The following is a 13,032-nucleotide window of genomic DNA, read 5'->3' on the forward strand; positions in this document are numbered from 1 at the left end:
GACAACTCGCATGAGAAAGACTGAGAAAGAAGGAGTCGCGCGATACTTACGGACGTATGATCGTATGCGCGTATTCGATCGCTAGTTTTTTGTATCGAAAAATTAATCGCGATCGATTTTTAACAAGTTGATTCGTTTCTATCGAGAAATACGAAATTTGTGTCAAGCTGGATTAATCAAGAACATATTGAACATCGTGGATGCCGTTTCCAGTCCGGTATTTCCGACACGTGAGCGTTCACTTTTCTTACTTTCTACGAAAATGCGGCTTTGTATTCTTGCTGTCAATTCACCTTCTCTCGCAGATCGCATTGAGGTTGGGTTTCGTATTGGATCGATTTAATAGGACGAGGTTATCTACATGTTCGTATGTCCTGTTCAAGACTTGTTCCTTTCTGTCATATCAGGTATTTACGAAATGAGATAATTTGCTGGTTTGGTTAATGATTCTTTCGACATTTTTATGGCGGTTATTCGAGACAAGTCAGCATAATTCGAAACAGACATTTGTTGAGGTATTTTCTGATTCAAGTTAGTTAATAAATATGAAATGATTGATTTGATTCATCTTTCCAAGAAAAAATATTGCTTAATTAAAGTGTAATTTTTTCATATCATAATTTTATACGGAATTTGAAGATTATTTTTGTACGTTGGAAAATTTCGAACTATTAACACGCATGCGTGGTCTTTTGATTGACTGATTGAACTGGACAGTAGAGAATAATGAAAAAAATATCGAATATTAGATAAGCAAACCAGATATTTCTTAGAATAACGAATATATTAATTTCTGTTTAGCTAATTCTTGTTGGAAAATTTTTAACACTTGTTGCCATTGTTGAACCATTTTCTCAAATAATTATAGAGAATAATTTAACGTTGTATACGTTACGTTGTATATGTTACTAAGAATTGTGTTCTGTTTGAAGTGAAAAGTTGTCGAATGAATCGTTTGAGACGATAGACATAAGCTGCAAAGCTGTAGAATAAAAGATTATTTTGATTTCGTTCCAGTTTTGTTTGAATTTGATTGCGTTTCACTGAGAACGATTCAAATTGCTCATACGTTTTTTTTTTCAGACTATCATTATTGAGTGACTCGTCGGATTGCATTCTTTTCTCGATCTCTATTGAGGCAAACGCTTCCGCAATTTTTCATTTCGTTTCTCTCTGTTTGACATTCTGCGATTTCTTACGGTAAAAAATATCATTTTTAAAATTCTTAAGTTTACGTTGACTTACTAGAATTTAATTTCTACTTTTCTCTTTTGAAGAATTTCTTAATTTTATTCTGTAACAGTTGCCACGAGCTTAAATTACTCTCTAACTGCTGTGTGCTTTATGTGACGTCAAAAGCCGCAGGACAAAGCTATGTATATCCCAGGAAACAGCGGCTTCAATCTCTTGGATTAATTAGAAAGCTTAATTTTTCATTTTTGAAATCTCGTCCAATTTATACGAATTATTTGTAAAATGAACAGCGAAGATATAAAATTTTCAGTCTTTCTATAATTAAAGAGTAAGTTTTTCCTTTTCCTGAAATTTTATATTAGAATAATTCTTAAGTACTCTTGTCCTTACATGATTTCTTTGAATCTCTTTTCAATTGTTTCTTTTTTTATTTTGATAAATCAATAGGGGAAATGCGTTTTAAAGTGTTAAACGAATGTCTACGTTTGATTAATAAATGATGGCTCTACCACACAATGCTTTTCATACCCTTGACACCGAATTCAATAAAACGATTACATGGAAACAAACCGTAAACGTGAATAGAGGGAAAATACGTGAAACATTCGCATTCCAATGAGACTGCATGTAAATTCAATTGATAATCACGCTATGGGAAATTGTGTCTTCGTGAAACAAGAGTTTTTATACTGTTGACAATTCGATTTGCAATTGTACAAAAAAGAAAAAAACACGGCCTCTCTGTGCCTCATTTCCATACCACTATCTTATGGACGAAAAACTCGAATGTTTTTAAAATTCGTTAATTCGAGGTACTCGTATCAGATTTTGAGAAAATTATAATCGTCTGAAATTGAACTCGAAACGAAAAAGTTAATCCATCGCGGAATAACATCGCGATGCATAAAGCAAACTATGCTAATATTTGTATAGATATTGTAAATCGAGTTCAGATGATTATTATGCGGGAAATTGTTGAGAGTTTTATTTTACGATTTATATCAGGAATAATCGTGGAACGAACGGTTTCCTTGCAACGATTATGCAACGACATTGGAAAACAAGTTTTGTGTTCCTATCTCGAACTGGTAGTATTCGTCAGGGTCGAATTAATAGATTGGGCAATGTGCTGCGTGTACGTGAAAGTCGCCAAGGTTGAGATGTTAACAAAGACTTTACAACGACGATGCACCGAGCTGAAAGATTGTCGTAATCTATTCTCCTATTATTAGTCTATTCTTCTATTGATGATATCTTTGCAGGAAAAAATGCAAAAGGAAAATTGCATCGACATTAGAGACAATTCAATTCTATGCCAATTCGCACGTAACTCGTCTTAAAGGATAATTTACGTAATTTATATTAATGACCCATGATTATTATTATTATTATTATTATAATTTGTTATTCTCTTGTTTAATGTACATTATTTTTTAATTCGCGGTATATTTCATTTAAATTTCATATTCTTGTTCGATGCTCATCATCTTTTTAACGTTTTCATTGAAATTTCATGCCTATTTAGAATTAAGCCTCGTTCACAAAATATTACCATTTATGAATACAATAGAATTAGAATTGGAATGTATACACAAGATTTTTCACTTTTAACATGATATTATCAGAACGAATAATTAATCATTACTAACAAGCTTCGCTTTAAGCTACACGTAATTATCCCTAGTTATACCAATATCGAGCAAAATTATATTCGTTATTATACACCATATATGTTTAATGATTAATTAATACAGCGGACCAATGCATAATTGCAAGTGATCGTGATCATATCCTAAAGAGTATTCAGTAGCGTGTAATTATCGCGTAATGCAAGGTCGATATATCGATATATCAATCGTGCCGATTTTGTGACAATTTTTCCTTAAAAAAATGATTTAAAGTTGATCGAAGATGAAAAATCTTTTCCCAATTTTTTTTTGTTGCAATTTAGAAATAATTCTCTTCCGCTCGCTCATAAATGATCGATGGCTGGGCCGCGTTCAAAATCAATTACCGACCGAGAACATTTTCACGAAACTTTCACAATGCTTCGATTCAATGACCCGATTCGCACCCGTGCGAAAGAGGCATTAAGCCTCTCTTCCAAGGGTGAGCACATCTCTCCGCATCTTTATTCGCTTGGCTGGCTTTCACTTTAGGGAGATATAGGCATACTTAATTGCATCCTTTCTCTTCGCGATGCTGAATACCGAACTACCTACTTAACCGTTCTTAATATCGCAGTTTCACGACGATGCGTGCGTCGTGACTCATCCGAAGCTGATCTTTTCAACTCGCATAAGTGAAATTGCACGTCGAAATTGCCTCCGGCTTTGCAACGTTATCCTTAACAGTCATCTATCCTCCTGGTGAAATTCGTATTTATAATGATTGTTGCATTGTTTCCCAACTAATTTTTCAGAAACTTTCTTACGTTCTTAGAATCTTTAAGTATCTTCAATTGTAGAGCCAAACTCTTTCAACTCGTCTAAATTTTTATTAAGATGTATCTCTTTGACATCTGGAAATTTGAATATATGTATATGCTTGGGGGATTTTATATAGAAATTTTTAAGTATATACAAGTCTTTTTGAATTTTCATTATCAGACGACTTAATTTCTACATAATTTTGAAATCCTTCGAATATTTCAATTTTTTAAAATTTACACGAAATTCAATTGTCATTCGAAATATTAGATTATTATGCGTGAGCTTCTGTAAAAAATTTTTTAAAATTTACACGAGATTCAATTATCATTCGAAATATTAGATTATTATGCGTGAGCTTCGACTCTGTAAAAAATTTTTTAAAATTTACACGAGATTCAATTGTCATTCGAAATATTAGATGCGTGTACGAGTCTTATTATGAGCTTCGACTCTGTAAAAAATTTTTTAAAATTTACACGAGATTCAATTGTCATTCGAAATATTATATAGAAATTTTTAAGTATATACAAGTCTTTTTGAATTTTCATTATCAGACGATTTAATTTCTACATAATTTTGAAATCCTTCGAATATTTCGATACATAATTTTGAAATCCTTCGAATATTATAATTTTAGATAATGCGTGTACGAGTCTTATTATGAGCTTCGATTCTGTAAAAATATTCGCATGAATTCTGAATCGTCGAGTACTCCAATTCATGAATAATTAAGTTTTTAAACACCCGAGTATCCATCTTTTTGAATATTTAAAAAGTACTAGACTTTTTCCGCGTGCGCAATTCATTTTCGAAATAAAATTTCCCAACAGTGGCCCCCCAGTTTCTATTTGCTTTTCAACGACACGATATGTATTCTGAAACGCAGATGGAACGGTTAAAACTATCCAACTTGGACGAGATCCTCGTATTAAAAAAACTCGCCGAGATATTCAAGTAATATTTTTATGTAATTGGGAATATATTTTAATGAAATTGATTTACGTAGAGCAGAGTTTGCCACCCTACAACTTTCGCAGTTGCGAGAGTCCAATTAAAATTCTGTAATTACAGTAACTCCGGGTTCATTCATAATGATGTGCACAGACCGCTACTTACTTTCTTTTGTACACCCCTTTACACATACTGGATGTATACGTATTTCGTTTTCTTTAATCAACTGCAAAAATATATAGTCCCTCTCGATATCTTTATGGACAGCCATTGTTCGTTATTGATTTATAAATTGCTGGAATACAATACGCCGTTTAAAATATATTTAAATTCGCTGAAAAAGCGGTGATCGTGTTCCCCTCCGAACCTGAAAAGAAAAATTGCAAATGAATATCGCGTTGATGGATGGATATTGCATCATCGAGAAGCACTCGACAACTTCTTTTTATCTTTTTTAAAATAAAAAAATATGACGAAACGAATTTATTACCTCGCGTTATTACCGCGACTCGTAGGATTATCCATTCCATTGTGTCAACATCTTGCGATTAAAAAAAAAATAATTGTCTTAATTGATTAGAGATAGAGCGATAAATTATGTTTATATATATATATATATATTTTTTTTTTACACATTCGAGATCAGAGTTCAATTGTTCGAGCCAAAGAGTTACGTGTCTCATTTCTTGCGTATTCGAATTCCGTTATCCTTTTATTATAGGGATGGCCCGATAAATCTTGTCGATCGGTGTGCTCGCGTAAATCAGAAAAAATGGTTGGAACCACTTTAAAAATGGCGGAGAATGGAAAAGGCTCGCCAATGGTTGTATCGATCGTTAACCCGTTGATTTCCCTCGACGAAGGTATAGTTTCGTCAATTTAGATAAGTGAAATTATATTGGGGCGTCGGGTTTGGAATTGAACATTTTTCTTTTCAATTAATCATCCCGTTTAATCGAACCTTCTTCCACGAACGCCGCCCGAAATCCAATCTATATTTTCTCTTATTTTTAAATTTTTAATATACCGTCTCCTTATCGCGTTAAATTACCATTGAGATTAAATTACAAATTGAGATTTGTGCAAAAAAAAAAAAAAATTAAACAAATATCATTGAAAATTAATCTAGAAGTTAATCTAGAGACTATATATTAGAGAATATATTTTTATATCAAATTTGACGATATTTCAAAATTTCGATTACACTTTTTCACATTTCTCAATGAGAAATCTACGAAAAGAAGAAGAAGAGGGAGAAGAAAAAAAAAACGAATTATTATTTAAAAGTTTAAGGAATTTCTTTAACAACGTCAACAAGAACGGATAACTTGAATCGATGCAGCGTAAAATAATCCTCTCGAAGCATAAAACAAAGTGGATACCGTTATAAACTATCCGATATCGTTTTCCTTTGTAAACTTCACGCAACCGGTAGTAGTAAAGCTCCCTTTTTAAAAAAATCATTTGTTAAATGAAATTCCGCGATAAAAAAAAAAAAAAAAAGTCCGTAACGTGGGGGCCTCCTGGTAATGGATGAGTCTCGAGGGAGGTTTAAATTTAATTTTGATAAAAGAGCCTTACAAGCATCGTTTAACTTTCACGTTAAACGACACGGGAGAAGATGTTACTTTTCCAAGAATATGGAATCGAAAAGCCCTGATGATTACGCTACCCCCGGATATTACCTCACGTTTCACCTATACGTTTCCTTATCCTATCCGGAAGCGACTACTCGATCGCGCCCTTAAAAGGGTTGTACACTTTATTATGCGATCAATTCCACACGCGATCGTCGTTAATTTTCCCAATTCTCGCGACAGATTGCAAGTTGAATCTTCGATCTCTTATATATATATCCGGTTCGAGATTGAACGTTTTACAGGCGTCTTAACGTTTTTCATCCGAAAAGGGGGGAGGAGACGGTTGTTGGATCGAGACATTTCGCGTTCATTGGGCGAGTATTAAGGCTTCTTTGACAAATTAATGCGAAGGAAAGGATATTGGGATTGGACGTTTCTACGTTTCTGGATACTAGTAGGGGCTACGCTGTTATTCATTTCACTCTTACACGGGTCCATGCGTGTACGTCCTTCTCTCTCCAATGAAATTTTATCTATTATGTTAAATATCTAATATATTAAATATCTAATATTTTATCTATTATATTTCGAAGTAATTTTCAATGTGATTCTTTTATTATTTTAGATTTATGAGAATTATTTATTAATTCTAAATAAATTCGTAACTTTTACTTCTTTTTTTTCTTTTTCTCATAGTAATTCTCTTTTTTCTTTTTTTCATAGTAATCGATCGATCGTGAAATTATATATTGTATAGAGTTGAAAGGTAAATTTATATTTTAACGAGTTTAAACTGTGTCATTAATTATTTTTCTGGTATTATGACTTTGATATAGATTGTAATAATTTAGAGTAGAATTTAAATCTCAATTTTCTATAAGATTATGTGATTTTGAAATAATCTGATCTATTATATATCCTTTTAAAATTTTATTTGATACAAAAATTCTACTAGCTTTTTATAAAATTGTTACATTTTGCTATGAATGACACTTAAAAGAACTTTTCTTAAGTGTTATTAATTATTTTTCTGATATTATAACTTTGATATAGATTGTAATAATTTAGAGTAGAATTTAAATCACAATTTTCTATAAGATTAAGTGACTTTGAAATAATCTGTTATATATCCTTTTAAAATTTTATTCGATACAAAAATATATTGTATTCTATTAGCTTTTTATAAAATTGTTACATTTTGCTATGAATGACACTTAAAAGAACTTCTCTTAAGTGTTATTAATTATTTTTCTGATATTATAACTTTGATATAGATTGTAATAATTTAGAGTAGAATTTAAATTTCAATTTTCTATAATAATCTGATCTATATATATATCCTTTTAAAATTTTATTCGATACAAAAATATATTATATTCTACTAGCTTTTTATAAAATTGTTACATTTTGCTATGAATGACACTTCTCTTAAATTTCAACAAATTTGCAAAAAATACTTTTATGCCAAGTAATACTTAAAGTGGACATTAATAAAAGGCACAATTTTAAAAATCATCAAAAATCTGTCGTCCCTCACTTTCGTATCAACTTTATTTCCACATTTTTAAATAATTTGTAAAAGATTATCAGGAAAAGGAAGGAAGTAAGATCGTTTCTCGATTATTTATCGCGAAATTTGTGAAATTTCTGATTCGTCGAGAATTCACGTCTGTGCAAGTTATCCGGATACCTCTCTCCTCGGATGACTGCTCGTTCACGAGTAAGCCAGCACGGTGGTGGGCTAAGGATGCCATCCTTTTCACCTGGAATATTCCTGCGCCATCACGCTCCATAAATCTAGATCTCTCGAAGAAGAGTTTCGCGAGAAAACGATCCGATTCCCCATCCCGGGATTGTAACGATTCTTTATCCATCTTGAAATACATTTTTCCCCACTTTGCTCTTATTATATGGCGACGGGTCATTTAATTCCCCGGGAATTTCTTACTGCTTGTCGCGGTCAATGAAAAAAAAAATTTATCCACCGTGATAAATCACGCGAACGATCCTCTCGCGGGGGATTATACTATTTTTTAAGTGGTCGAAGGATCGTTGGAGAATTTATGGATAGGGAAGGAAAATGAAATCGTGCTGCCGAGGCTCGCGTAATAAAGGGTATAATAAAACGGTGGGATCTTCAGAAATCTCGAGGCGACGGTACATTTCCATTCAAAAGTTTTGCCTCATTTAATCCGTTTCTATTAAAAAGATACTAACGAAAAGTTATTTCTTATATTCTTCCTGTCGATCTATTAATTTTCTTGAATAATAATAATAATATTATTAAAAAAATTCTATCGGAAAATGGGAAAGTAATTTCAAAATTTCATATATATATATATTTAAATATATTTAATCCTTTAAATGATTTTGCATCCAAAAATATCCTCGTTACATCACGGGAGGATATAACGGATCTATTATTTTATTCACTGTATTATTCCTACTCGGCACGAGATGAAAAAGGATAACAAAATTTTCGCTCGTAATGCTTTAAAAATACTTCGGTATGAGCCTGTCGTAGAAACAAAAGATTTGCAATTTTCTCCCTGTCAATTACGATTTCTCCTTTGCGGTGAAATATCTTCATTATTACCCATTAAAAACATCCTATTATATTTATTAAACGATACAACCAATCGCTGTTAAAATTTTATTTTTATACTTTTAAAATTTCTTTCCATCCATTCTACATCCACTGAAATCCTCACAATAGTGCAAGTCTTCAATTTGATAAAAATTAATCCAACCGAACATTTTTCGTCGTGTCGTAAAAAAAAAGAAAAAAGAAAATCTTACAAAGAAGAAGTTAATTGCAATTAATCACGAAAGCCAACGGCCCGAAAAGATCCGAAACTTTTAGACGCCCGTGTATAACTATCGCTCTTCTTCTCTTTTTCCTTCCCTCGAGCCAGATAACCGGAAGCGTTGATCCCAGGAAAAATTCTCGCCGCAGTCGACTGTAATGTAATCGTGGAAGAGAAACGTTGCCCTCGCTCAGGTTAGAGACACCCACGGCTCGTTCTTTGCGATAATTGAAAACTTTTATCGGTTTCTTCTTTAAACGATCGTGAGCATCTAAAGCGTAATATCCCCTCCCCCTCCTCCGCAACAATGGATCCTTCGTGCACAATTCGTTCTAGGGGAACGAGGAGTCCTTCGAGTTCCTCGAATTTGAAACGAACGTTCAATTAATTAATCGATTCCGAATTATTCCGAAATGTAAAACATTTTTTGGGTCTGTAAAAAATAAAAGGAGAAAATTAAGTAAATTTAAGAATGGAATGTTTCAATCGATAATCTTCCGCGTTGAGAATTGCGATTGATTTATTTCTTTTTTTTCTTTTCATACTTTCTCCATAATCACGATTACGTAACAATTGATTCCCTCCTCCTGGGTTGAATACAAATTTAACTCGTGAAATTGATCGCGTTACAGAAGAAGAAGAGGAAGATTCATTTGTTCTTTAATTATCTCAATAAAATTATGTGAAAAAAATTTCATTCCAAGTGTAAAAAAAAAATCAAATCAATACCTTTTCATTTCAAATTCAATAAAACCGATTCGTTCGACGATCGTCCGATCTATTGAATTTTATTACACGCGTGAGAGAGAAAGAGTCGTGTTCGAGTTTTTTTTAACCAGTGTAAGGGATAATTTTAAACGGTTATCTCTCGTCGAATCCTCTCTCCTTGCCTCTTTGAGCCACGCATTCGAGCTTGATCGCCGTCTAAGGCGATCCTCACACGGGGAGAAATGGCCGCGCAGATGAATGGATCGCCGGGCGATCGATCTTCGAAAGGATTTGCGGGACGAGGCAATGAGAATTTTCGATCGACCGGATAAAAAGGTGATCCAGCTCCCATCGATATCTCTAACCTCGTCATCGCCGTCGCTGGAAATCTTCTTCTCCATGCGAACGATTCGAAATAGCGATATCGAAATGCATATAATTACGCTACTCGATTCTATCGTGTCGTATTCAATTCGCGGGAGAAATTCGATTAAAAATTCGCACTTTTTCCTTTTTCCTCCCTCTTTACAATTAAACTCGTGTTCTAATCCGCGAAACACCGATGAAATTAAAGAGAAGAAGGGAAGAAAGGGGGTGAAGAGAAGTTCTCCCCTAGTGATTTATTGATCGGTTGGTCGGTGTGGACGGAGCTTAAGGCGCTCTTTCATCTTCCACCGAACGCGTTCCGGAACGGCCGAGGAGGAATTGCACGAATGAAGTTCTCATCAGGCAAGTTAAACGTCGCGTCGCGTTGAAAAGGTCCCGAAGGTAAACACCGAGAGAGCGGGAAGAATTGTTACGGGTCCAAACAGAATCCGGTTTCCAGGTCAGAAAAGGAAAGAAGGAGAGGAAAAAAGAAAGGGGGGGAAAGAGAGGAAAATTGACACGGTTATATCAAGCGATAAACAGTCGACCCTTTTCCACCGAAAGAATTATTTAAACGCATTGTGGGCGGGATGCGTGTTTCGTTTTCGAGATACGTCGAGGAGAGACACGTACGCCGTACACGTTTGCGCGTTATGCACATGAGACATGTACACGTATATGTACACGTATATGCGGACAACTGAAAATCTTATCCACGTATGGAAGTCGTTGAATCGAATTATACATAGATAAACGTGTTTTCGTGGAAATAGATGTTGCGCAAAACGCGAAAAATTATTGAAAGTAAAAATATGCTCTTATTATCTCATCGATAAGAAAACGTATTGTTATGCAAATTGAGGGAATATCATACGTTCCTTGAGTCTTTGCAACGTGAAAGAAAAAAATATTTGTATCTGTTTCACAGATATCATTACATTTTTTTAACGATGCATGAAATTAATAATAGATAACAATTAATCGTAATTAACGTGTAAAATTAATTTCTACTAAATATTGTCATAATTTAAAAAATAATTAAATAATATGCAATTAATATATAATAATAATAATAGAATAATTAAAAAAGAAAAAAACACAAAGTGATTAATCATTGTAATCATCGCTATGAATAAAACATAACGCTTTTAAATAAAGTCTAATTCGTATACCAATATCCATTAATTATTTCCTTTTTTAGACCAATTTTACAAAAATATCTTTTCACTTTTAATGCAACTGTCGAGTTGAACGAATCCTGAAACCTTCTAATTCTTAATTGATATCGCCCATATGTCGGTATCCATGTAAACCATTGCAGCCATGGTGGAACCTTGCAAATCCACTGCCTCCCTGTCCTTAACATCTGTTGGTTTCCTAACTTCCGCTGCACCCAAGTGGACACACGGCTTAACCCCCCCTTGCCTCGGTTTGCTAATTGTTCCAGGACCTGATGACGAAGAACAAGCAACGGAATTGGCGACGATTTCTGGCCGGCTGCTTGGTCGCCGTGGTCGTGCTCGGCTTGGTCATCGCGGCGACGGTTCTTTTAACCGGAAGCCCGGATTCCTCAGGCTCGAGGGCCCCGCTCGCATCTGGTATTTCTCTCGAGGAATGGCTCGCGGGCTCCTTATCCCCGAAAAGTTTCAACGGCACGTGGATCACCGGTAAATACATCTTTTCAATCAATCTTGGAAATATTTAATTGAGAAATTTTAACCATCCAAATATTTAATGTATATGCACTAATAATTACTTTGATAAGTAAAATAAATAATATCAAGGTTTTCTCGATTACTTATCTCTTGCACGCGGAATGATTGCATTATTTAATTTAGAAATTTATATCCTTTACATATAGATAGAATAAAGTAAATTACATAATCAATCCTAAACTTGCAATAATATTTCCTAGATCCACAGATACGAAATACACCATTTCCAATTTCGATATCGCAAAGATATTACATTATACTAACCCAAAATATCCGATATCCGCTCTTTTATCCTATTGAATATAACACAAGAAAAAAGAAGAGGTATCCAACGTCCTCCTTATTACATCCAAATTTAACTTCCATATCCACCTCTAATCCAACTATGATCGACACGAATAAGGAATGGAACCGTATCAACCCTTAAAACGTACATTTGGTCACATTGCAATCCGTTTCAACGGCTCCACCAGCTTAAACCGTTGGAGAGGTGTTACCGTATCGACAGGGGACAAAGATTCAGCCCCCTCGAAATCCCGATTAATCGGTGAAATCTTTATTGTGGCCGGCCGACGCGCCAGTTTGCAATTGCGGGAGTGGGGGGAATTCGAGGCGGGCGTAGTAATTAGGGGGGATCTGGCGAGAGAGAGAGAGAGAGAGAGAGAGAGAGAGAGAGGAGGCCGTTGCCGCAAATTGAGGGGTTTCGATTCTGTATCTACCGGTACACGTCCTGTGTACCGGATGGCGCGACGTTAATTTCCCTCCGCTTATACGAGCCTATCGATTTGCGCCATTACGTATGGCAAACATCATTCTCCACGATCAACGAATTACGTATCCTCTACGATGAAGTGACGGAGAGGAATCGTGCCATCCCCTTCTTTCCAAGGAATCGCGTTAATCGCGTTGTTCGCCGAGGGAAGAAAAGAAAACGGGGAAGAAATTTCGGTTCTCGAAGGAGGAGGAGGAGGAGGAGGAGGGAAACGGGGTCAGTGGATTTATAGGATAGGAGATGAAAACAGTTGACAGATGAAAGTTTCCTTTCGATGTCTCGGAAGAGAGGATCTCGAAGAGATTAGCGTTTTAAAATTATTTATTATTTAAAATATTTTAATTATTTATTAATAATATTATTAATATTATTATTATTAATTTTTAATTATTTATTATTTAAAATATTTTCAACGTAATCTTGGTGTTAGATTATATCGGGAAACGAGTTTTTGTATGATGCCACACGCTGACAATTCGTATAATTATCATTTGTTTTCGTTGTTTA

At 34.4% G+C, this 13,032-nt stretch overlaps 1 protein-coding gene across 11 annotated transcripts in view; it reads left to right on the top strand.

Moving 5' to 3' along the window:
* Positions 1 to 13,032, top strand: part of LOC122710909 (venom dipeptidyl peptidase 4-like) — a 259,765-nt gene that overhangs the window by 14,075 nt on the left and 232,658 nt on the right. For 9 of the 11 annotated variants that reach the window (XM_043929145.1, XM_043929147.1, XM_043929146.1 and 6 more), the window contains one exon: positions 11,486 to 11,705. In XM_043929145.1, coding sequence (XP_043785080.1) covers positions 11,486 to 11,705 — 220 coding nt within the window. Of the gene's footprint in view, positions 1 to 67; positions 231 to 305; positions 408 to 11,485; positions 11,706 to 13,032 lie in introns of those variants that run through there. The other 2 variants (XM_043929143.1, XM_043929144.1) reach the window with 2 other exon arrangements.

This window comes from Apis laboriosa, unplaced genomic scaffold, assembly GCF_014066325.1.
Source record: "Apis laboriosa isolate Shangri-la unplaced genomic scaffold, ASM1406632v1 scaffold161_cov148, whole genome shotgun sequence".
In the NCBI taxonomy this organism is placed as follows: Eukaryota; Metazoa; Arthropoda; class Insecta; order Hymenoptera; family Apidae; genus Apis; species Apis laboriosa.